A 27231-nucleotide genomic window follows, 5' to 3' on the forward strand; every position below is an offset into this window, starting at 1 on the left:
GAAGGAAATGAAATATGAGAGCGACTTTGACCGAGACCATCGATCTGCATCTTCCAGAATAGAATCTCCCCCCCCCCAATTCTCCTTTCTCGGACAAATTGGGCACCATTAGTATAACTTAAAATCTGAGGGTATCTCTCAACCTCTTTGACAGAAAGGGCTGACAGATGTGAAAAATCAGCCAAATCACTCCTATGTTGGACTGCACAGATAGGAAATACAATAATAAAGGTATTACAGAACATGAGGCTTCCTGTAATGGAACACTTTAATGAGTTAAGCAAAGGGCTTAGATCAGCGTTTGAAGATTGTCAGGGATGGAAAATAACTTTTCCCCTGGGTGTATGGTATGGTGGTTCTCTCTTTCTCTCTTTCTTTCTTTCTTTCTTTCTTTCTTTCTTTCTTTCTTTCTTTCCTGCCTGCATTTTGCTTTCCTGCACTGTGCTAAAACTTAAGGTGCAATCCTACGCATGTTTAGACAGAAAAAAAACCCTACCATTCCCAGCTTTCCTCAGCCAGTCATGAGTTGTAGGGCTTTTTTTCCTATCTAAATATACACAGGATTGCATCCTTAGTCAGTATTATGGCCAGCTGGAATTCTGCAGCACAGTCAAGGCAGAATTGCTCAACCAAAAGGGGGTCACAATAGGCATGGACAAATCTGTCAGTTTTGGTTCCTCTCACATCCCTTTGGGCTAGGAAGTTAGGGGTTGTATAAAATCCATTCCATCTGCATTTCATGGATGGTCATTCCATCTTCCACTCATCAATGGAATCGGATCTTTTTTCATTTCTGAATTTGCATGAATTGGCATTTGTTTAAATTCACACTTGCAAAAATGTGCAAATCCCCCAAAATGTGCAGATCCCCACCAAAATGAGCACCCTCATGCTTTAGCCTATGGAGGAAATGCACATTTTTAGCCAGTTTTTTTTTTAATGCATATTTTTCTATTACTAAATTTGTGCAAAATTCCAGAAAGTTGAGAAAACAGTCCACAAGTCTGTGGAATCTGTTTGACTGGGGAAAAACTGGTCGGCTGTGGGATCCATGGATTGCTTCATAAAATTCCAAACTTATTTGATTCCTACTTTAGGCACAATCCTATGTATATTTAGATGGGGAAAACATCCTATAACTCCCAGAATTCCCCAGCCAGTATGGCTGGCTGGGGAATGCTGGGAGTTGTAGGACTTCCCCTCCCATCTCAACAAGTACTGAATTTCCCCTTTCTCATTTTCCCTCCAAACTTACATTCAGTTCATCCTGAACTTTGAACTTTTTCCCAGTCTTAAATGTAGTCCATCCCAAACACTGAGATTAAAAAGAAGAAAGCGAGAGAGAGAGAGAGAGAGAGAGAAAGAAAGAAAGGCAGGCATAGAGATTTGTATGTGTGTGGGTGTGTGTGTGTTTCAAAAACTGGGTACAATAAAAATGGATAAACATGTGAAAATGCAAAAAGCATTTAAAAATAAAGATGAAGGGGGCACAAGAAAACAAAAGGATAAGAGTAATATCATAAAACCAGGTAAAGCTTGGCAGATAAAAAAGGTCTTAACGTTTTGCCTAAAACCTAAGAAAGGAGGTGGTAGGCAGACCTCTTAGGAGGGTGGGGTTATTCCAGAAACCACAGTCATATTCATATTCATTTGATTATATATCAGATTTTCCAAAACTACATTGTGCTCAAAGGGGCTCACAGAAAGCACCACTAAGAACATCCTTTCCCAGGCTGTCACCCACCGCACCCAGTGCATTTTAGTTTGTAAAGGGATTTAAGCTGGTTTAAGAAAGTTGAGGCTGTCCTGTCCTGGTAGCTGTATGTCCTCTTTTACACAGGACAGCCCTCTATTTGAAGGTCTGCCAGAGAACTGTCCTGAAGGTGTTCTCTGTTCGAAGGGCTCTCCAGTCCAGATGCGGTTTAAGGAGAAAGAAGCATAGGAACTGTTGTCCATGAACAGCACCTGAACAGCAGACCAAACAGGCAGGCATAAAGGTCACAATGGTCAGATGTACTGTATTTCTATTTAGATTATGATCATTATTTATGCATTTGCATCAATCCATATAAATTTGCATATGTCAGTCTTGCGCAAATCTATGGTCCTCCTTTTCGGTTGATGCATTTCCTCCTTTGGGGCAATTCCTAAGTGGCCACCCTACCCTGCATCCATGAGTGATTCACCACTGGAGCACCAGCACAAATTCAGCGTACCAATTGTAATGGATCCTGACAGCTCAAGTGGAAGGTCTCTCCATGATGGGGAAGCTCTCCAGAATCTGGTGCTTTCAAACAAGTGGATCTACCCAAAAGACTCCTCCACATAATTCCTATCCCTGATGTATATTGTTTAATTATTTCTGAGCCTTAGTTCTCCTTTTATGTGGTCAACAGCTCCTTTTTTCTTCCCTTTATTTCCAGGCAGGGGAATCTCAAACCACAGCATGTTCTTTTCTATGAGCCCTTACCTATTATCTAGTTCCCTTATAAGGATGCACACAGTTGGAAGGCTATAAAGGCATCGCGTATCAGTTTATATATCGCATCTAGTAAGCTTCTAGTACAGTAGATTTTGCTTCCCTACTTGCCCTGTTCCACATTAGCGTTAACCCCGCACCCCCATAAGCACCATCTCTTACCCCTTAAACTCTAAACTCCCCATACCCCAAATTGTACTCAAATCTAAATTGCAAGGCCCAGAAAATCCTTACAAGGAGATTGTTTCCTGCCCCCCCCCGCCCTCAGCAACCATTTGAATTGGCTTTCTATTTATTTTGTGAAAACGGTACTGTCTGTACAAAGTTATTTCTAGCTAGGGTTGGCGGAGAATTTCTCCCCGAAACTTCGGGGGGCGGGGCCAAGCGCCAACGTGTTTGGCCCCCTGAACAAGTTTCGGGGAGAAATTCTCCGCACCCCCCACCCCCCGCAACACCCCCGGGACGGGACTTACCTTTGGCGAATGTCCCTCCCGGCGGCGGGTCCGGCCGGCGGTTCGGCGGGTCTTCGTCCGGGGCGGGAGCGGCAGCCAGTCACGTAGCCTATCACGGGTGACTTTAAAAAAAAAAGCGCGTACGGGTAATGGCGGCCCCCATAGGTAGCCGCCATTCCCGTTCCTTATTTGGTCGCTGTAGTCTATGTAAATCTTTACGTAGACTACGGCGCAAATAAGGGCAACGCTATTAAGGAACGCGAATGGCGGCTCCCTATGGGGGCCGCCACTTGCGTACGCGCTTTTTTTTTTAAAGTCACCCTTGATAGGCTATGTGACGATTTACGTAGCCTATCACGGCTGACTTTGCAGATCTAGCCGTGATAGGCTACGTTAATCATCACGTAGCCTATCACGGGGGCGTGTTCTTTTTTAACTTTTTAGTTCGCGGCCAGGCGAGGTGAGGCGCCTCCCCCCCGGCCTGAATTTCAGCTGGGCGAGGCGGGAAGCCTCCCCCCCCGGCCTGAACTTTGCGGGGGGAGCAGCGAAGCACCTCCCCCCCCACCGCAAAAAGCTTTGAGGACAGGTAAGTGACTTTCGTGCACCCCTATTTCTAGCCCAGGAACAGAAAGACTCCCCCCAAAAAATAAATAACTCACCCTTAATTATCGCTTCTGCCCTGAAAGGCAGCCAAGAAATGTTTTAAATAAATAAATAAATTAAATAAATAAATAAATGCTATTTGAATTTCATTTTGCATATCCAGATGATATGAAAGGGATATTCTTTTGACTAGGGATGTACAGACTGTATAAAATCTGCTCCATCTGTGTTTCATGGATTATCAGGTGCCCCTTGTTCTGTCATCTGCCCACAGACGGATGCAAATATTTTTGTTGTTGTTGTTATGCACAAAAATACGTAAATAATTGCGTAAGTATTTTTGTAAGTATTTACATAATTTACCTTGGCATATAACATTTAGCGTATTGTCCCCCATTCCATTCAATATTTCCTCAGCAGAAGCTTACATATTTGCCTATGAATTTATATGTGTACATTTCGGGAAAGTTTAAAAAAAAAAATCATCCCAAAGTACACGGACTACGCATGGCCCGCGGGGGTCACTTTGCAGCAGATACCGCAGGTCGGATTCTTAGAAATCCGAGCTCATTTTAGTCCATCTCGAATTTCTCCAGCATCCCTACTTTTGAGCATCTCTTCCAAACTGCCAGAAAGCAAGTGACTTCCTGGCCATCAGAACCTGTTATTGCCATGTTATGGATAGCATGTGTGTATGTATATAATGTGTAATAATTATGATCCCTATTTTTATTTCATATGTTTACTGTAGGTTGGAAATTAAATCCAGTTGTTGGTGCAGTCTATAGTCCAGAATTCTATGCAGGTAAGCATATAGTATGTATTTTCTGCTGCTGTTGTTACTTGTGGTGATGTGAAATAGGTTTGCCCTGAACTGCCTTTTGTTGCTTTCCATCACGTTTATTAACTTCTTTGTGTAACCAGTACGGTCAATACTGATATTTATTATGAATTGAATCTAATAATTGCCTTACGTTATGGATGGGCATCCAGTCCAATCCAGGGGGTTGTCCACTGTGGGTAAATCCAGACCATTTACAGCTGCAATTTGCGTAGACGTAAGTGCTTTATGTCTGCAAATGCCATAAAATATGCCAATTACAGCCGTAATTTTCCCACGATAGGGGAATGGCAGCCACCACTCACCTATCTCGCCTTTTATGAAGCTAGAGAGCCGCCCCGCATGAAATCTGGAGGATGCACAGATGGGGAGGGGCGGCACTTTGCTGTAGACTCTGCTGGTCAGATACTTGGGAATCCAGCCTCACTGGAGTCTGCAACAGATTTTTCCAGCATCCCGACCTTCTGTTGATAGAAAGGCTCCACTCATGGAAGATGCCTCTCCCTGATTTGGGGGAGTCCTGTTTCACCCTGCACCACAGATCACCCCATTTAGCAATCTATCCCAGCCCTCTGTGTAGCATTTTCAGGGAGCTGGAGGGACTGCTATGGGGAAGAGGGGGTGGGGAAGGCCACTTCTCCCACCTCAGTGGTATGTACCTAAATTTGGATCCAATCCTGAGAAAGGAAAATCTAGCACTAAGCACCGTTCCTTGGAGGTTAATAACATTTAGTTCTCCTTCGTTCAAGTTATTGGCACTTAACTGCAACATTACAAGCAGAATGACACATTACCAGAGACCAAAGGCTTCCACCAAAAATGCATCCATCATCTGCTTCTGAACAGACACGTATAAGGTTGTACTGTTACTTGCTGTTCACTGGCCTGGGATTTATTGGATGAAGGGCAATGTACAAATGTTTTAAAATAATTCAATGAAACTATCTCACCATGTTGTGTATTTTCCTGCCCCCAAGCCCTGTCATTGGCTGCTACTGATGGGAGCAAGGAGAAGCATCCCATGTCATATTGTAAGGCTACTGGACATCATGAGGATTGGGTGACAAACTCAACCCGGGGATGGTGTTTTTGGCGGCAGCTTCCTGTCTCTGGTAACATGTAGTTGTACCCTCAGATTAGAATTCATACCAATACTTGGGTGAGTCTTCACTCCATCATTCAAGAATTATTTGGGAATAGAATAATTAGAAGTGGGAAATGCTTCATTAGATCCAGCCCACCCCACAGTGCCAGAAGCAATCCCTCCTCAGTGAGGAATTAAGAACTCCACTGAAGTATTTAATTTGCTGTGGTGAATGATTTCATTTCTCAGCCCCCCCCCCTTATGTGCATTTAGGGTAAAAAAAACCCACACAAAAATAATGAATCGCATATCATGTATCATCTGTCTATTTGGCTGTCTGTCTATCATCAGTCTGTCTGTCTGTCCCTCGGTCTATCATCTATCTACCTAGCTATCATCTCTCTCTCTCTCTCTCTCTCCATCTATATATCAGTTTGCAATAGTCCACCATTGGGGCTGTTCACACAACATGCTAACCCAGACTCAGTGGTTGAGTGTGGGTTGTTCTTGAACTGTGGGTTAGTGTGTTGTCTGAATCCAGGACATTTCCCACAGGGTGGCTTGTTCACCATGCACTTTGACTTGTTAACCACCCTGAACAACTCAGCAACAAACCATGGGTTCTCAAGGTGGCTTTTGGTTTGAAAAAAATAAGCCACATTGCATGGTTAATAAGCCATCCTGCAGAAAATGTCCTGGATTCAGACAACACGCTAACCCATGGTTCAAGAAACAAACAACCCACAGTTCAACAACAACCCAGGCCAGGTCTACACCTTATGTCATATCATTACGATCTCATTGTGGTAACACTATATCCCTCTCACATATTTATACAAGACACACAATGACATTTGTTGTGGTATTTTGGATAATGTGGAATAAAGCAAGAAATAACACCACATAAACAGCGTATCACATGTGTAATGTGCCCCAACAGTTCTCAGTGCACTTCAATACCTTTGTTGTTGTTGTTGTTGTTGTTTTATATCCTGCCTTTCCCTGAATATTGGGACTCAAGGAGGCTATACAGTGTTAAAAACTTGTACAGTTAAAAGATATAAATAGAAATATACAAAAGTTAGAAATATAATCAAATCATATTATTATTATTATTATTTATTGTTTACTGCTACACAGCAGTAGTGCAGGTCTAGCCCCATGCTCAACCACTGAGCGTGGGTTAGTGTGTTGTGTGAACCCAGTCATACATACAGGTGTGCATACAGCCCTTGGCCTGATTTCAAAGGCCCTCTGCACATGATCTTTTCATGTGCACTGCAAAGGCCCCTGGTAAAAGTGACCTGCACTCTGGCAACTGACTTGGTGAGAAGGAAGAGGACAAGAGACTGTGAGAGAGGGGGATGCAAGAGAGAGAGAGAGAGAGAGAGAGAGAGAGAGAGAGAGAGAGGAGTGTCAGAAAGAGATCCTCTGGTCCTACCTAGGGATGTATGGACTAAAATCCTCTCTGTCTGTGTTTCACGGATTGTCAGGTGCCTTTAATTCTGTTATCTTCCCACAGATGCATGGATGTGATTTTTTTTTTTTTTGTCATGCAGAAAAATATAGAAATAATTATGTAAATATTTACATAATTTACCTCAGTACGTAAGATTTAGTGTATTGTCCCCCATTTCATTCAACAGTCCTCAGCAGAAACTTATGTATTTTTCTATGGATTTATATGCGTAAATTTTGGGAAAGTAAAACAGTCATCCGAAAGTCCATGGACTCCACGTGGCCTGAGGGCACTCCGCAGTAGATTCTGCAGGTCGGATTCTTAGAAATCCGAGCTCATTTTAATCCGTCTTGAATTTCTCCAGCATCCCTAGTCTTACCCACCACTGGCTTCAGGTTCACCTGCCACCTGCATGTGCCCCCTGACAGAGTACCCCAAGGGGATGAGAGAAAAAGGGTCCCTTCTTTTGTTAACATAACCCAACACCAAAAGACTGGATCTGGACAAACAACAACAAAAAATAGCTGGTTTCATTCTTGAGTAGCCAGGAAGCAGCTTCAACCCCTTCTACACACACACACACACACACACACACACTTTATTTTCTCCCATATAACTGAACTGATGCCATCCACTTACCCATGGGAAATAGGTAAAATGATGTGCTGGAGGACAGTGTTGTGGTGAAGGCAGCACCTCCCCTCCAGCCCTGCCACCAATGATAGGAACACAATGGTGTGTGTGTGTGTGTGTGTGTGTGTGCATGAGCACATATTCACACTTTCTTCACAGAAGGCATGACACCTCTCCCTACTAAGAGGTTCACTAAATATATGCCTTTCCTCCACCACCATCATGATGATGTGTATTTAGCTAGGAAGTAACTACTTTCTTTGATGAAGACAATGAATAGAACAGATGAAACACATACCTCCAAGTGACCAGTTGAGTTTTTAAAATAACTAAGGTCTGGTTAAGAACATAAGAACCTAAGAAGAGCCCTGCTGGATCAGACCAAGGATACATCTAGTCCAGCATTCAGTTCACACAGTGGCCAGCCAGCTGTCGACCAGGAACACACCAGCAGGACATGAGTGCAACAGCACCCTCCTGCCCATGTTCCCCAGCAACTGGTGTACATAGGCACACTGCCTCTGATACTGAAGGTAGCATAGAACCATTTTGACTAGTAGCCACTGATAACCTTCTCCTCCATGAATGCGTCTAACCCCCTTCTAAGCCATCCAAATTGGTGGCCATTACTACGTTTTGTGGTAGTGAATTCCATAGTTGGACTCTGCGCTGTGTGACAAGTGCCTCCTTTTAACTGTCCTGAATCTCCCACAGATCAGCTTCATGGGATGACTCCAGAGTCAAATATGTGAGACAGGGAGAACAATGTCTCCCTATCCTCTTTCTCCACACCATGCATAATTGTGTACACCTGTAATACATAATTTTGTACACCTGTTGTTCACACATGACACGGCTATTGTGAGCACACAATAGATGTGGCCGGTTTCAGGGGTAAGCCTTGAGTTCTTTTGCCCACCCCCAGTGCATGAGCCCAGCTTTCGAACGAATACATGCATAGGCTTATGTTGTCCATGCATTACAAAATGGCCCTTGGGTTTTGGTTTTGTTTGTTTGTTTCTGCAGTAGATAGAGCACATGAGTAAGATATTTGTGTAAGAAGGTATGCTGTGCCAGGACTCTGGTTCACATCAGTGGTTCTACAACTGGAGAGAGGAGATAGTGGGTTGGAGGCTCTCTTTTTACTCTCGAATATTTCACAGATAAAAAATAGAGACACACTAGTAACCCCCTCCCCCCCAACACCTTATTCTCATGCCAAAAATTGGTGTCTCACATTCCCCACCTTGCATTACACATTGCTGAAGTTTCTACTCTGCCTGCTCTCTCCCATATTCATTTACGCTGACCAGCACTGTTTTCAAAACTAAGAAGGTGTTCCTTCTTTTTGGTTAAATATATTCTCAGGAAAGGACAGCAGCAACATCATCATCAGGCAGTCTGTTATCAAAATGAACTTCACCAGCAGGCTCAATGGCGTCTTAATGTTCAGGAGTGTTCATTTGCATGTATGTGCATTAGCGACAAATTGCATCCATATGTAGCCCAGTTCAGAGATTTAGGGCGCAATCCAATGCATGTTTAGATAGAGAAAAGGCCTACAACTCCCAGCATTCCCCAGCCAGCATGGGAGTTGTAGGCCTTTCCTCTGTCTAAACATGCATCTGATTGTGCCCTTAGGCTATAATCCTATACCCACTCACCTGGAAGTAGGCATATACAGATGTTGTTAAATCCATTCCATCTCTGTTTCATGGGTTCTTGGGTGTCTTTCATTCCATCATTCACTCATTGACGGAATCAGGTTTTTTCAGAGATGTACGAGAATGTTGTTCCTGTTTGCAAGTGTACATTTGGGCAAACCTCCCCAAAAGTTAAAAAAAAAAAATGGTCTGCAGGTCCACAGAATCTATGTGACTTGGAAAACTGGTCCACTGAGGAATCTGCAGGCCAGATCATCATTTGTAGAAATCTGAACTCATTTGAATCCATTCTGGATTTCTCCATCATCCCTACCTTGAAGTAAGTCCCATTGAACTGTATAGGCCTTACATCTGACCAGTTAACATCTGTACTGTTAAATACAATAGATCTGGATATGGTGGGGGGGATCAAGCAACTTGCACTGACTAAACAAGGCACCCCTGATCAGCCAGAGCAGGGATACTGATTTACCAGAGATAAAGCTGGAGAACAGGGATAATTCTTGGCAAATAGGGGACCATTGGAGTTCATATACCTGTTTACTTTAGGGGTGGACAATGACTAGGGGTTGGGGTGCATTGTCCCCTAGAGCCCACCAGGGGATGCACACACTTCCTCCTGCCACACACTTCCTGCCACCAGTGAGGGGGTTTCCAGAAGCACCCTTCTGCTTCGAGACATGGTGCATGCTCCCTGCACAACTTCTTTTCAAGGAAAACCACAGCTTTTTTGCCTCTGCCAGTGTAACAGCAAATCTGACAGTAGTGATGGGGCAGTGGGAGCCACACAAAAGGCCGGGGGGCACTGCCTCTGCCCCTGGCTTGGTGGAGGGCCACTTTGTTCATCTCCCAACTGGATGTAACAGTAACAAATGATGGAGCCAATCGGAAGGGGGTTGATGGAAGGGGATAGACAGATAGATGGATGCACTGGAATGTCAAAAGAACATAAGAGAATCCCTGCCAGATCAGAACAAAGGTTCATTCAGTTTTTTGGCCCACAGTAGGGTAGGGATGTCAGAGAATTTCTCCACGAATCTTGGGGAGGCCGAATGCCAGCGCATTCAGCCCCCCGAAATTGGTGGAGAAATGGTCTGCCCCCCCACCCCCCCCGGGACGGGACTTACCTTGTGGAATGTCCTTGGCAGCGGTGGCTCCGGTGGCGGTTCGGCAGCAGTCTTCTGACCGGCTGCTGCCGCCACCATTTCCAAGTTAAAAAAAAAAACCAAAAAACCCTGATAGGCTACGTAAAGATTTACGTAGCCTATCACGGCTAGATTTTTAAAAAACACCGTGATAGTCTATGTAAATGTTTACGTAGCCTATCACGGCTGAGTGGGGGGAAAAAAAAAACCGCACATACGCGCATTTTTTTTTCCCACTCAGCCGTGATAGGCTACGTAAACCTTTACATAGCCTATCACGGCTGACTGCTACGGCCGCTGCCATTTGCATCCCGGCAGGACAGGATTAGCGGCCGGAGGGACGGGGCGCCTCCCCCCCGGCCAGAATTTTGGGGGGGAGGGACGGGGCGCCTCCCCCCCGGCCAGAATTTTGGGGGGAGGGACGGAGCTCCTTCTCCCCACCGCGAATCACCTTTCGGGTTCAGGTAAGGGGCTTTCGTACATCCCTACAGTAGGGATAGGATCTATTTCTGCTCTGTGTCACTGTTTTTAGCTGTAATTCTGTTCTGTCACATTTCCACAGTTACCTGTATTTTTTTAAAGAAACCTCAAATATGCCTTTAAACAGTGATTTTAATATGTACTGAAATGTGAATTTTCTCTCCAAATGTATATTTAAATGCATGTGTTGATATATAAACTGCCAAGAAGTGTGTCACAACATTCAGAGAAGAGCAAAATCCAGTGGATAGCTATGTCCCCATCCCAACATGAGTTTGAGAGATGTGGATCAAGTCATTTCATATGGAGGGGTGGCCAAACCAGCAGGCCAAGGCCTCATTTCATGCAGGTGGGTGAAGCCCAAAGGGTGAGGAGGAAGATGGGAGGGGGAAATGCTCCAGAAACTTCAGCAGGTGCAGAATGTGGCTGCCCGAGTGTTGGTGGGGTATAATGTCTATACTACAGCAGCTCACTGGATACCATGGTGTTTCTGAGCCCAATTTAAAGGGCTGGTTCTGAACTTCAAAGCTTTAAATGGTTTTGGACTAAATTACTCGAAGAACTGCTTTTGTCAGGATTGCCCCAAGCATCTCTTCAGATGCCTCTCAAGAGGCCATGAAAGCAGATTCAGAGTCAGATGAGGAACAGTGTAAAGTGGTGGGGGAGGGACCAGAGCCTCTGGGAGACAGAGAAGGGAAGAATCTGTCCACGGGCAGACTATCCATTGCATCAAAGTCCAACCATAATCTCCCCTTCTGTGGGAACACAGCAACTCACCAGGGGGTGGGGTGGGGGGAGGTGGGCATGACAGATACAAAGATCAGATGTCAGATCAAGGGGGAGGAGAAGCTTTGGGAAGGAAGGCATTCTACAAGGTGGGCCCATCGCAAGAGGTTTCTAGGGGAAGACCCTCCCTGGGGCGAGACTGGGGAAGCCTTTCAGGTTCTGTCTCAGGCTGGCACCAGTTTTGCTGCAACTTCTCCCCTAACAGTAGTGCATTCTTCAAAGATATTTTTAGGTAGTCTATTTAGCACTGTGCCAGCTTATTCAGAGATGTTAGCTTTAGGTTGCCATAGGATGACAAAGACGTGAACCACTGTTAGACTGATTGATTCACATAATAAAGCCTATTTACTTAGAGATCGACTTCTTTGTTTGACTACAAACACACTGGGGGGGGGGGGTGACACTTGACAGCCTTCACCCATATCAGCCTGCTCGCACTTTAAGATCAGCAACAGCGGCTCTTCTCACTTGTACAGTTTTGAGGGAAGCTAAGTGGCAAAGTATATCAGTGAGGGGTTTTTCTGCAGTACCCACACCTAGGGATGGGTGAATAAGCTATGGTCAAGATCACTAGGAATCACGAGGATTCTCTGAGCAGGCTTGCCTCATGCCTGTTTGCTCACGTTTGTGACCACTGCTTGCTTTGCATGAGTGGGAAACTTGCACAACTCGAGCAGCGATTGAATGGGTGATTTGCACAAAGTGTCCTAAGTTAGTGCAAATCTCCCCAACTTCGCGGGTATTTCCTCCATAGACTAAAACAGGGCAGATGGAGTCAGCTGAGGATATTTGCACAAATTAGGAAAACAGGAATGAGACAAACACAAGGACTTGTTTGACAATTTGCAAGTATTTTCAGCAGACGCATGCTCATGCTCACATTCAGAGCTTCGACTGAAGCATGTGTGCAAGTTTTGTGAGAAACAAACAAAATTCTCATACACCCCTACCAACACTTCTGGAATGGGTTCCCACTGGGGGTCCTTCAGGCCCCATCGTTGCAGGATTATACGGAAGTCCTGAAGACTTGCTTCTTTATTCTGGGTTTCCCCTGACTATGTTTTCCGGGACTGTTCTGTAGCTGTAATTATGCTGTAGGCTTAATGTTGTATTTAGGAATGGATGGATGCTGCCCCCCCATCCAGGTTCTCCAGGCACCTACCTAGCCCCTGCCCCCGCTCACATGCCCCCGGACCATGCTCGAGTTCCCTGCCGCTCACCCAGCCACCTGAACTCCCCCAGGCCCCACTGCGAAAGCTGCGAGCACCATTTTGGGGGAAAAAATGGTGATTGCCAATATGCACACAACTAGTTGTATGCAAACTGGTGCTGAGAATGCCCCACATATGTAAGATTACAGGCATAAATGGACCATTTATGTCTGTGATCTTGAGTATATGGGCCATTCACTGCACCTTTTTGAGTACAACTAGATGTGTGCATATTAGTGATCAGCATTTTTCTTTTTTACAAAATGGCACTCTCAGCAAATGTGGACAGGTCCCGGATGAGTGTTGGTAGTTCAGCACGCATGCATGGGGTGTGTTGAGCAGGGGCATGGGTTCATTGGGCGTGGCTTAGGGGCGTGGGCAGGGAGAGTCCTCTGGACTCCTGGATCCAATCACGCACCCACAACATCTCTAGTTTATTGCTGGTGTCTGTTGTTTTATAAACGCTTGCTTTTGCCTTGGGGCAGGGGAGGATGGATGGATGGAGATAGATAGATAGATAGACAGATAGATGGATAGATAGATAGATAATGTTGTAAGCTGCCTTGGGAGAGCCTCTCCCTGAACAGCAACTTAGAAATATTTTAAAGAAAGAAATAATATAGGTTAAAAAAACCCAATAATAATAATAATATAGGTTAAAAAAAACCCTACATCACTTACAGAGTGATGTAAGGAGGCTAGTATGCTTCTGAACATGGCATCCTTATGTTGGTGTCATGGATAATCACCATTAAGAGACCTCCTCCCCATGTCTGACCATTCAGTACTGACAGGGGGCTTGCTGGTATTTTTCATTTTAGCTTCAGCTACTGGAATGGTGCTAACAACTTAAATCAGGTTTATTATGTTCCGAACCCAACCAGAGCCCCCCTGAATGGATAAATCAGAGACATTGCTTGATACAAATGACTTTGTGTTAATGACAAATATCATAATAGGCTCATCTTACATTCATTGCTTTTTCTCAAGCTTATGTAAAATTAACTACCCAGCTTCTAATTGCCTTCAAATAGTAGGCCATGAAGAGTTCACATATTTTGTACATTAAAATCAATATTTTCAATCTCTCTGGAAAGTAATTTTCTTAATTTACTGGACTTTTCTCTAACATTTATTTTGTCCCTTAATTATAAAAATGGCAGGTTATTGATTTTGGCATGTAACCTCATGGAGTTCCCCCATGCAATTTTATAGCCAACCCCTGGGTGAGGCATTTGCCCCTCCTAATGAGAATCTTTAGTTACCATTAGAATGGTATTAATTTGGTGGTGTGAATTATGATGTCTTGCCCTACCAATAAAAGTTGCAGAGCTTCCTAATGAAGGTGTTCTAATTACTGGTATTTACCTATTATGAATGCATGTCTTAGATCTAAGATGAAAGTATATGTCTAGCTCTGTGTTCTTTTCCATGCGTGTCTCAAAGCACATTCCATGTTCAGAGATTTTCAGCACTTATTGCTAATGTATTTGTGTTGTTTTGATGATGCTCTTCGATGTGTCATTACCCTCCATCTTCTTAGCCCTCACTGTTTCCAGCCTCATTTGCTCACCTGGGTGCATAATCTGATGGGCTGTGATGGCCTACGGGATTTATTTACATGCATCTGTGATGCCATCACATCAGACATTGCAACATGATATCACTGTGAAAATGGCATGGGTGATGGGTCACCAAATTAAACAGCAGTGAGGTCAAATGTGGGGAAGGAAACTGAGGGACAATATAATGATAAATGTTGTTGGCAGTCAGAGGAAGAAAGGGGTGCTCAGCACATCAGAACATTGAACATATTCACCAAGATAAGCATATTTCTAGTAATTTGGAAATTACAGAAATACATCAAATGCATTGGTTTTAAGGCAAATAACATGAAACGTGTGTCAGACAATCTCATTTTAGTTTCTCCCTGCCCCCCATATATATGTTTTGTCGAGGACCAGGGCTCTGTGTGCCTGGGAGAAGCCTGCATAGGCCTCAAATGATCCCGGGGGGTCACTTGATTGAAATGTTGACACATTTTATTAAAAAGAAGAAGGGGAAGAATATTATTTCTGAAGTGCACTTTTAATGTTGCCTTTAAAACAAGGACTTTTCATGCAGCTTTTAAACAAACACCTCTCTTAGGATGCCCCCAGTCTAGACAAGACATTGGAGGTGCTGTGAGCTGGTAGTTTTTGGGACCAGAATAGTGGGTTTCCCCCCTTCTCTTCTAGACTTTTCCTTGTTCCTTTTCAGCATTCCTACTGAAGAAACAGGTGCACTGATTAAAGGGTGGTCCTTGAACCATCATTATCATTACAGGGGCAAGTGGCCTCTGTGACTAGAAGCACTTTTCATCACCTTCAGCTGATTCACCATCTGAGTCCTTATTTAGACCATGAAAACCTTCTTTGGACGACAAAGGGCCATAACTCAGTGGTACGGCAGCTGCTTTTCATGTAGAAGGTCCCAGGTGCGATCCCTAGTATCTCCAGGTAGGGCTGGAAAAGAGCCCTGCCTGAAACCCTCGAGAGCTGCTGCCAGTCAGTGTTGACAATACAGGGCTAGACGGACAAAGGGTCTCACTCAGTATATGTTCTTATGTTCCTAACTTGGTCTCAGTTATCTATGCACCAGGGATGTTGGAGAAATCCTCCGTGGACCCCAGTGAGGCCGGATTCGATTTGCGTCCCTGTTCCTCCGCACGATAGGCTACGTAAAGATTTATGTAAAGATTTATGTAGCCTATCACGTCAAAGAGCAAGGATACAAATGGTGTCTGCTATGCCGGACGCCATTTGCGTCTGCAGTACGTCAGTCCAGCAAGCAATACGGCAACAGCGGCCGTAACGTTGGGGCTTCGGAGTCAGCCAGCAGCTCCATGGAATCGCCGTGGAGCGGAGCTGGCCAGCCAGGATGCTGGGGGTGGGGGAGGGACGGATTGCCTCCCCCCCTCCAGCGGACACCTCAAACTGGAATGGGGCGAATATTTCATACATCCCTACTGTGCACAAGTAAACCTGAGAGCAGAGATTACTGCAATGCCCACATACTGAGATGGGTGTGTGTGTGTTACCATCTTGGGTGTGATACCCCAGTTGTGAAATTCCTTCCCCCGAGACTTTTTCCTCACACTGTCTTTACTGTCATTCAGGTTCCAGAATTCAACTTTCTTTAAATTCTCCACAGCCTTTTGAAGTCAGTTTTATTAATGATTAACTGCTAGGTGCTCTGTGTTGGTTTTGAATATTGTTACATGATTCTGATTGTATTTATATACGTTTTAATTCAAAATCTGCTCTCTAATTCCAGTGAATTGAAAGGTGAGAAGTAAAACCGAGTAATAACAATAGCAATAATAGTAATAGTAGAAGCAGCACAGCAACAGGCACTGAGAAGTTAATTAATATTGAGGTCAGGTTATTTATTTATTTATTGCATTTATATCCCGCCTTTTTTTCCTCTTGCAAGGAACCCAAGGCGGCTTACATTATCCTCCTCCTCTCTGTTTTATCCTCACAACAACAACCCTGTGAGGTGGGCTGGGGTGAGAGTGTGTGACTGGCCCAAAGTCACCCAGTGATCTTCCGTGGCCGAGTGGGGACTAGAACCCAGATCTCCCGGCTCCCAATCCAGCACTCTCACCACTACACCACGCTGGCTCTCAACGTTTATAACTTTTATAACAGGTTTATAACTTCTTGTTCTTTTTTTCTTCAAATAATAATAAACTAGTCCAGTATTATCCCCTTTCTACACACAGTGGCTCCAGCAAAGGAGATTGTTACCTTGTCATGGTGCTGGAGCTTGAGCACCCCAATGACGCCATGAGCTAAACCGTGAAGAGACACCTAAGACGGGGAGGTCATGGCAGAGAGGTCACACTAAATATGATCCCTGGGGAAGGTAACGGCAACCCACCCCAGTATTCTTGCCATGAAAACTAAATGGATCAATGCAACCAGAGATATGTCGGTAGAAAATTGGGGGAGCTGGGGGTGGTGACAGCCAACAGGAAGCTCTGGCGTGGGCTGGTCCATGAAGTTACGAAGAGTCGGAAGCGACTGAGCAAATAAACAACAACACACACAGTGGACTGAGATTTAGGGTGCCTGTGGTAGTTATGGGTCTTGAACCCAACACTATCCATTTGGCATTGCAGCCACGATATGGCTTGTGGGTCATGAAGTGGTGCATTAACACATTCTGAGACACAGAATCATAACCAGTCATGACTTCAGTGTAAGACTGAGGTAAAGAAAACAGTGTGGTTGTCTCTCATGAGTTTGATTAGTCATGGTTAGAGCGTTGGGCTAAGGCTGGGAAGACCTGACAATAATGCTTCTGGGTGACTTTGGGGCAGCCAGGAGGGTTGGCAACTTCCTTGAGGAGAAAGCTATCAATGGCTACTAGTCCAGATGGCTCTATGCTACCTCCAGTACCAGAGGTGATGAGCCTATGTACACTAGTTGCTGGGGAACATGGGCAGGAGGGTGTTGTTGCACTCGTGTCCTGCTTGTGGGTTTCCCGTGGGCAGCTGGTCGGCCACTGTAGGAACAGAATGCTGGACTAGATGGACCCTTGGTCTGATCCAGCAGGGCTGTTCTTACGTACTGAAGTTCTTGGTCATTATCTGTCTACCTAGTCTACCTCACAGGGTTGTTATGAGGATAACATGGAAGTGACGAACATCTATGCTGCCTTGAGCTTCTTCATGAGAAGCTGGCAGAGAAATGGTCCTGCCAATATTATCTTAGGGTTGTGGGAACTGCAGCAGCTTATTTGTCCTTCTTGTGCCACTCTGACAATGCCTAAAGCCCCAGGTTGTGACATGGCTCCATTCCATGCCTGTGTTGTCTTACCTCCTGCTAGGGAATTGACATCTTCAGTATGACTCAGGGCATCTAATATTATCAGGGTGGCAAAGTAAGACACCCACTGCAGCAACTCCCATGGCATTGGAGCCATGGTTTTGAAAAATGGAAACCCTGTTTGCTGCAGGGGTTTTGGGGAAGTGCTACCAACTTCACACAGTGTGCTGCCAAGGATTGTTGGATCTTACAGTTTCTCTATGTTAATTGAGTGTCTCCTAGAAAACACCAAATATTGCCCTGTAGCTGTGCATGGCTGGGGGAGATAGTTGGGGTCTGCAAGCTGTCTTTCAGGGATTTCTTTTGTCCACCATTAATGAACTTCTCATTGAAGAACTTCTTGATAACTTTCCATGTAAGCCCGGGGTTTCTTGGAACAGAAGCTGGAAATGCTGAAGTGGCATTTCAAAGATCATACAGATCTTTGAAATGCCTAAGTTAATCATACAGATTTGGTACACAGTGACTTTGGAATAGTAGATCTGGCTGGCTGGCTTGATGGCAGGTCCAAAGATCAAATGATGATTGCCAACAGCAGAGAGCAGCATGGCTGTACAGATAAAGGGAAAGGAAGCACTGATAGTTTCATTTTAGACCCCAACACTGCTGTGTTTGAAAAATGTTACATGGGAAATTCAAACAACTTCAGAGTAAGGGTGAGAGGTTCTTGTTCTCAGCTGCTAAATGATGAAAAATTTGGCCACTTTGGAAATAAAGATGATATATCTGCAGAGAAACTGTTGATTTAAAATATCTTTAATCTTGATAAATAAGTTTTTAAAACAGAGAGAGAGGAGAAGGTTATACAAAGCTGTCAGGATGGCACTGATGAATGGCAAATTCACCCATTTCTCAATTGGCGGTGAAGACACACACCACAAGGCTTAACCGCATTGTACATCATATCTGCCAACTCATTTCTTTGATTAAATATTCCATCAGTGCAGGCTATAAGGCGGTAAACCTTAACAAGATTCATAAGATGCGCCTCTTGAATACACATAACTCACTTCCTTCTATGGATAGTACCCCGCTTGCAGAAGAAAATTAGAATGGAGTTAAATTACTCCATAAGACAAGATCAATAGATGAGAATGGGGTGGGGGGAGGTCCCTTAATGCAATGCAAATTTAAGGTATAGTTATGCCTTGACAACTCCAAACAGACAATTAAAGTCAAAAGCAGAGCTGTCCAACATAAATCATATCTAAAACCTTGAATATAATAGTGTATGGTCAAGGCCACTTGGCAAGCCTTGTAGCTGAAATTAGGGATGTTCAAAAATGACTTACCTTTCCGCGGATTATGTTGATAGTGGGGGGGAGGCGTTCCGTCCCTCCCCCCGGAATTCTGGCTGGGGGGGGAGGTGCTCCGTTCCTCCCCCCTGGAATCCTGGCCAGCCGGCTGTGCTCCGCAGTGATTCTACAGAGCCGCTGACCGGCTCCGCCAGCAGCCGGACATCCGGCCACTGGCTAGCAGGGACGCAAATGGCGGCAGCCGTAGCTGCTGCCATTTGCGTCCCTGCAGTCAGCTGTGATAGGCTACATAAATGTTTATGTAGCGTATCATGGCTGATTTTTTTTTTAAAAAAAGCGCATACGCAAATGGTGGCGGCCATGACCGCCGCCATGTGCGTTCTATATTTTGATACGTCTTAGTCTACATAAACATTTATGTAGACTAAGACGACGAAAAAAAGGGGAACGCAAATAGTATAGTATCTACGCTATTTGCATTCCCCTTATTTTTGCCATCTTAGTCTACGTAAATGTTTGCGTAGACTAAGACATGCCAAAATAAGGAACGCAAATGGCGGCAGCCATGGCCGCTGCCATTTGCGTACACGCATTTTTGTTTTTGTTTTAAGTCAGCCATGATAGGCTACATAAAGATTTACGTAACCTATCACAGTGTTTTTTAAAAATCTAGCCATGATAGGCTACGTAAATCTTTATGTAGCCTATCACTTCTTCTTTTTTTTAACTGGAAATGGCGGCGGTGGTGGCAGCCAGTCGGAAGACCGGCCTCTGCATCCACCACCACCGGACCGCTGCCGGAGCCGCTGCCGCCAGGAAGGTCTGCCCAAGGTAAGCCCTGTCCCAGGGGGGCGGGGGGCGGGCCGTTCCACCACCGATTTCGGGGGGCCGAATGCACTGGCATTCGGCCTCCCCAAGATTCATGGCGGAACTTTTGTACATCCCTATCTGAAATGCTCACCCCTGCTCCCCAAACACACACCATTCTTTGGCAAAAGCACACCTGACCTTGCATAATGCCAGAGGTGGTAATGGTTTCTATATTCCAAGCTCAACAGAGCTCCCAAAGTGGCTCTGTTTGGCATAAGACATCAAACATTTAACAGTCACTAAAGTCCTATTCAGGTGTTTAGCTGAACACGTGATGGTGCAAACTAGGGCTGTGCACTGCTTCGACCTGAGGCCCAAACCCCGAGTTGAAGCTGGCTGCTTTGGGCCCCTTCGAGCCCCTTCCGAGGTGAAGCGGAGGGGGCACAAAGCGACCTGGAGTGCATTAGGGGTCTCTGAAGTGCTCGGTGTGTTTCAGGGCTTTGCCACCCCTGGCCCAGCTGTGTCGGCACCTACAGGTTCTTACCTGAGCTGCCCACCTCCTCCACCGCCACCTCAGCTGCCACCTCCGTGGCCACCTGTATTGGCCCCAGCCCTGTAACCAAGTCACCTGTAGTGTTAGAGGGGCCTAGAGATCCATAATGCTTGGCCTAGGTCCATTATTGGTGCAGTTTCCTTGCTAGTGGGCCTCTAAGCATGTGAGATGAGTCAAAGGCCGATAGCGTGGCCTCAGCACATTCCATGCTAACCAAGGCTAGTATCTTATCAAGGCCTAGGATGTGCCTGGGAAGTGAGGCTCTGTTTATGCTGAGCTACAGGTGGCTGTGCTGGGACAGGTCTGGTTGTTTTCCTTCTGAACAAGGACTGTTAGCCTATGCTGGGAATGAACTCTGATTAACGCTTGCTGCTGTCATGCTGCCTCACTGCTGACATGTATGGTATAAAACCCATTGTACCCCTTGGCTCTGGGTCCAGAAAAGCTGTCTGATCCAACCATTGGATATGCCTGTCTGCTGTAAGTACTCAGTGAAGCTCCTTGTAAGCAAACCCGGGTCTGGCTTATCATTATCTCAGCACCCCCAAACCTTAGCAGCCCATGGCCAGGGCATACACCACCACCTCCACTGCCCTCATTGCCACCACCGCTGCCTTCTTCTCCTCCTCTGCAGCCATTATTGCCATCTCCATCACCATCGCCACTGCTGCCAGGTCCTGAGGCCTGGACACGCGCCAATGCTTACCGCAGGGAGTCACCATTTTAAAAATGGCAACTTCCAGGAACTTCCAGGAGGTTGCAACTTTAAGAATGGTGACTCCCTGCAATAAGAGTCAGCACACATCCAGGCCTCAGGACCTAGCAGTGGCAGTGAAGGTGGTGAAGGCAGCGGCGGAGAAGGTGGCAGAGAGGAGAAGGCCGCAGAGGAGGTGGCAGCAATGGCGGTGGACCAGGTGATGGTGGAGGTGTCAGAGGAGGAGGAGGCAGCAAGTTAAGGAGCTTCAGGTGTGCATGGGGGCATTGGGGGGACCTGAAGTGGGGTTCGGCATCCAAACAGGTCGGGGCCTCCCAAATCAGCCCGAGCCGAATCAGGCCCAACTTGGAAGCCACAAAGCAGCTTCTGAGTCAAATCAGAGGGGTCCCTGCACAGCCTTAGTGCAAACTATGTGGGGGATGCATGCATCCGGCCATACTCCAATGTCCCCACGTATGCCATCCTGACACCTCCACTCATGGCCTTCGCTCATTGAGCAAAGAGGTCTGAAGAGAGAGGCCGTGTTCAGACCATCATAACAGGGGAATAAGCGATCATGGCTTCTCCCCCCACTCCCATGCATGCCATGGGCATGAGCGCCATTTGCATAATCCCTCGCGATGCAGTGCAGATTAGTGTGCCATCTGAACTGGGCATGTGGCATGGCAGGGGTGGATTAGTATCCACCGTACAATTGCTACTGCACATAAATGGGCTATTTACACCTGTAACCTTGCATATATGGGTGATTCGTGGTGTCCTTTTCATATAACTCTTATGTACACATTTTTGCGATCACCATGTTTTTTTCTTAAAATGGCAATTGCGGCACTGGAAGATGGGGCCTGGGTGAGTGGGGGCAGCTCAGTGAGCATGCGGGGGGCTTGAGCATAGGTCTGGGGGTGCACGAGTGGTTGCAGGGGCTGGGAGGGTGCCCAGAAAACCCAGATGGGGGGGGCACCAGTCCATCCCTAGCTCTATGTAAGCATTCAGGTTTATTCATGGAGGGTAACACTCTGGACAGCATGAATGACCCTTCCCCCTCTCCCCGCTGGCCCATTTGACGCTATAAAATCTGCACAAGGCTTATGCAGCTTTTTGAAATGGGTATGCAATTTACAAAACAACTCCATGTTGTATGAATTGAATATATAACCCAAGATAAAGTTGGCTGGCATTTCCATTCACTACAATTTGAATCATGTGTGTGTAGCCAAAACAATGTTTCGCAGGTCGCAATGTGATGGTGTGCATGTGCAAGCCAAGCCACTGCAAGCCTGCATGCGCCAGCATTGCCAGCTACAAGAAAACTCCCAGAAAAGAGCAGAGGGTTCCCCCCTCTCCTCAAATGCTCTCTGAGAAAGAGAGATCATTCCAAATCAAGCCAATGGAATCTCATCAATGGCTACTTGTAAACATAATTGTAGTAATGCAAGCTGCAATTCTATACCCACTTATCATAGAATCATAGAATCATAGACTAGTAGGGTTGGAAGGGGTCTACAAGACCATCAAGTCCAACCCCCTGCTCAATGCAGGAATCCAAGTCAAAGCATCCCTGACAGATGGCTGTCCAGCCTCCTCTTGAATGCCTCCAGTGTGGGAGAGCCCACCAACTTATGTATGGGATGGCAGTTTTAGATCTCAAACTTGGCAACCCAGCAGCCAGCATCAGAGAACAGGTCATATCTCTGTTAGACCATCTCCAATGGTCTGTGGAATATTGTTGTTGTTGTTCAGTCGTTCAGTCGTGTCCGACTCTTCGTGACCCCATGGACCATAGCACGCCAGGCCTTCCTGTCCTGCGCTTTCTCCTGGAGTGTGCTCAAGTTCATATTCATTGCATCCGTGATGCTATCTAGCCATCTCATCCTCTGCCGTCCTCTTCTCCTTTTGCCTTCAGTCTTTCCCAGCATCAGGGTCTTTTCCAGGGAGTTTTGTCTTCGCATTAGGTGGCCAAAATATTGGAGCTTCAGCTTCATTATCTGTCCTTCCAATGAGCACTCAGGGTTGATTTCCTTTAGGATGGACTGATTTGACCTCCTTGCAGTCCAGGGGACTCGTAAGAGTCTTCTCCAGCACCACAGTTCGAAAGCATCGATTCTTCGGCGCTCAGCCTTCCTTATAGTCCAGTTCTCACAGCCATATTAGGCTTCATTAAATTATTTTTTGTAATGTATTGTGCACAACCTCTTGGGAACCTTCTCATCACAAAACTAAGTGAAAACAATAGTTGGTGCATAAAGATTAATTTCAGGGGGTCTTTCTGCAGGAGAACAGTTGAGTTCTCAGGGGATGATAGCCAGTACCAATTACGGTAATTGTCAGGTGCTCAGGTTCAAGGCCTGGCAAAAAGGTAAGGTAGCACTCAGATTGGTGAAAGGGTAGTGCCCAGATAACCCAGAAGTGCTGAGTAGTGGTGTGCAAGGTTCCTTCTTTTCTTTTCTTTTATTTGCTGTTCATTCATTTTCATTACTGAAAGCCTTGTTTATTTTGTTTGCAAGTATTTTGTTCACTTTATTGTCTCCATTTTTCCCCATTAATCCCAATGGGAGATGCAGCTGTTCTTCTGCTGCCTTTAACGTCTATGTTTTCCATCCATTTCTCGTGAAAATTTCAGGCTTTCTACTATTCCCCAAAGGGATCGTTTCAGGTACATAGTCCAGATAGATAAGGGAAAGGGCTCCCATTTTATATGCAATGCAGTTAAAAAGGCATACAGATATATAGCCTAACTACTAAGTAAAATGTTGTTTAGTGTTAGTCCAAGTGCTAGTTATCAGAACTTACGCACAAAGAGCCAACTAAAAATCATAAGCAATAGCTCTTCTCTAGCAGCAAAGTCAGATTAATTTTCATTGAACACCCAAGACATTTATGTTTTGAACTGAGAGAGAGAGAGAACGAGAGAGATCCCACCCAAACAACTTCCTCCCAGATGCCTCGATTTTTTGATGCCCAGGATGAAGCTTTCTTGGCAGCTGGCTGGCCACGGTGTGAACAGACCTGGACTAGATAAGCCCTTGGTCTGTTCCAGCATGGCTCTTCTTATGTTTTTATATTCTCTTATTAATCTCACCAAAAAGCAAACGCTAATGACATTGAACTACCTGAAATTTCCTAACGATCTGCTAACACTGGAAAAACCAGCTGCGATTTTACATAGAAACCTGAGATCTGCAGGATCTGAGCAGGAACATACAGGCCACATACATCTGGCTCAGTGGCTACCTCTTTGGGGTAGTAGTGTATAGATCCACCAAAGTAGTCTGATGCTTATGAAAAGCTATAAGAATGTACCAGGGCTGGACTACCATTAGGCAGAGAGAGCTGATTGGTTCAGGTGGTGGAAGCAAGCAATGGCAGCTGTTCCTCCTGGACTCTCTAGCTGCTCCCCTCTGTTGGAGGACAGAGCAGTGTATGCCACACAACATGTCCTGCCCCTTTAACTTGGCTCAGTCTGCCACAGTTGTAGTGGAGGATACTATCCCATAGCCAGTAGGGATGGCATGGGAGTCTGCAAAGGGGGTAAAGTCTGATCGACTCCCTCCCCCCAGTCCGGCCTCCTGGACCCCACTTGCCGAGTCCTGGGGTGTTGAAGGACCCAGCGGCTGAGCACCCTGGAGCTTGGTGAGCAGCTGGGAGTGCTACGGCACACCTGTACTCTTGCCCTGGCCTCCTTGGGAAGAGGCCAAGGTGAGAGCCCTGGGGGCTGGCCGTGCCAGGACCTGCTCTGCCTCCACCAGCTGTTAAGGAAGCCCTTGACAACTGGCACAGGGAGGAAGGGCCTTGGAGGCACGCCAGGGTGAGAGCCCTGGGGGCTGGTTGCACCAAGGACTCGGCAGTCAAGCCCTTGTGTGCCTTAAGCACAAGGGCTTGACTGCCAGAGTCCTGGCATGGAGAGGAGGGGTGGCTCACGTGGGTTTGTGGGCAGGTGGGTCTGGGCCACCTGAGCTGTGGGGGCAGTTTGTCAGCTCCTCCCACCCTGGACAAGGATGGGTCCATCCATCCCTCATAGCCAGTACTGAAGTAAGTTTCAAATCCTAGTCTGGTTGGCTTCTGGCTGGAATGGGAAGGAGGGTGCCATCTTGCCTCTTCAGGTACAACATGTCTTGGGCTGGCCCTGGTGCTTAACAATACATTCTAAGGCTTTCCACTTCAGCGCTGGCCCATTCAAGTTACCCAGATTCTTGGTGGAATAGCCATCTGTATAGTTTCTTCTCCCCCCCCCCCACGCAAGAGATGCTCTTGACTCTGAACAGTAATTGCACAGTTGCTGGTAATATGAGTAATACATGTGCAGCATTGTTGTACAGTTGCGCAGAATCCCATATTCCCTTAGCAGATTAATACCTTAACACCAATTATGAGAGAGTTCCACAGGGACAAGCCCTAAAGGACCTTGATACTTGAAATCTGGTATGAAAAAATGGCTAATGCTTAACAGTCTATTCCATAAGTGGGTGGATTCCGTTTGATTAGGTTCATCTTTTGAGGGCTGTGATACACAATCTACAGAGATGCATGGAGCAGCTCTAGCTGGAGTGTGGGTGTGGAATCGTATGTAGTGATGCCGGAGAAATCCCCAATGGAACCAAATGAGTTGAGTTCCTTGAGTTCCTTGCGAGAGGGAGAAAGGCGGGGTATAAATGCAATAAATAAAATGAGTTCGGATTTTCAAGACTCCAACCCACAGCTTCCACAGCAGACCGGCTTTTCCCTCTGTTGGGCAGATTCCACAGACTGGTGGACTTGTTTTCTAACTTTCCCGAATTTTGCACAAAGTTAGTTGTAGAAAAATATGCATTTATTATTATTATCTTTTAAATGGCCAAAATGCACATTTCCCCCATAGGCTTAGGCATGATAATATGCATTTTGGGGGACTTCACACATTTTCCCCAGAATGTACAAATTCTGAATGCACATTAGTGCAAATTTGGAAAGAAATAATGATTAATTGATGGGCAGACAGCAGAACAAAAGGCACCTGACAATCCACAAAACACAGATGGAATTGATTCCACACAGTCCATACATCCCTAATGTTTGTTTGATTGCTACCCAATAAATTCCAGCCAGGTCGTTCTTATCCCATGAAGAATAAGAGCTAGGGATGCATGGGCTGTGTAAAATCCACTCTGTCTGTGTTCCGCATATTGTCAGGCTCCTTTTGTTCCGTCATCCACCGAGAATTCCGCCATGGATCTCAGTGAGGCCGAATGCCAGTGCATTTGGCCCCCCGAAATCTGTGGCGGAACGAAGCGCCCCACCCCGCAACCCCGCGAAAGGTGTGCAAAACGGTCTGCGGCCGCCATTCGCTTCACCATTTTTCCCGTGATAGGCTACGTAAATACTTACGTAGCCTATCACAGCTAATGCAGGGACGCCATTTGCATCCCTGCGGAGGCCGTGATAGGCTACATAAATATTTACGTAGCCTATCATGGGAAAAAAAAGAGAACGCAAATAGCGGTGGCTATAGTGGCTGCCATTTGCGTCCCTGTGCAGCCCAGCAGTGGCTGGATGTCACTGTGGGTGGCCCTGGCTGGCAGCTCCGCAGAGTCACTGCAGAGCAGAGCCGGCCAGCGAGGATTTCAGGGGGAGGGAGGGAGCACCTCCTCCCCACTGCAGTTGTCACAAAACGAAACAGGTAAGTCGTTTCATACATCCCTAGACAGATGCGAATATCTTTTTTTTATCATGAGGAAAAATATGGAAATAATTGCGTAAATATTTATGGGAGTATTTATGTAAATATTTACATAATTTACCTCACTACGTAACACTTAGTGTATTGTCCCCCATTCCATTCAATGTTTCCTCAGTTGTTTTCTATGAATTTATATGTGTAAATTTCAGGAAAGTAAAAAAAAAAATCATCCAAAAGTCCACCGACTCCTCACAGCCTGAGGGGGCCACTCCGCAGTAGATGCTGCAGGTTGGATTCCTTGAAATCTGTAGGGATGTTAGAGAATTCCGCCACGGTTCCCAGCGGGGCCGAATTCCAGTGAATTCGGCCCCCCAGAATCTGTGGCGGAACGTAGCCCCCTGACCCTCCACCCCGCGAAAGCCCCGCGAAACAGAGCCTACCTGGCTGTGGCTCTGGCTGTGGCTTTGGCTCTGGCGGCAGCAGCGGCTCTGGCTGGTGCGGACGCAAATGGCGTCCTGAGTAGGGGATGCCAT

The 27231-nt window shown here is 46.0% G+C and overlaps 1 protein-coding gene across 1 annotated transcript in view; it reads left to right on the forward strand.

The window, feature by feature from the left end:
- The window catches only part of RBFOX1 (RNA binding fox-1 homolog 1), a 379715-nt gene that overhangs the window by 156807 nt on the left and 195677 nt on the right, over nt 1–27231 (forward strand). Inside the window, exon 9 of the mRNA XM_084817880.1 lies at nt 4286–4339. Coding sequence (XP_084674006.1) covers nt 4286–4339 — 54 coding nt within the window. The remainder of the gene's footprint in view (nt 1–4285; nt 4340–27231) is intronic.

Source organism: Heloderma suspectum, chromosome 12, assembly GCF_057233095.1.
Source record: "Heloderma suspectum isolate Gila_16-S chromosome 12, 16-S_ref, whole genome shotgun sequence".
NCBI lineage: Eukaryota > Metazoa > Chordata > Lepidosauria > Squamata > Helodermatidae > Heloderma > Heloderma suspectum.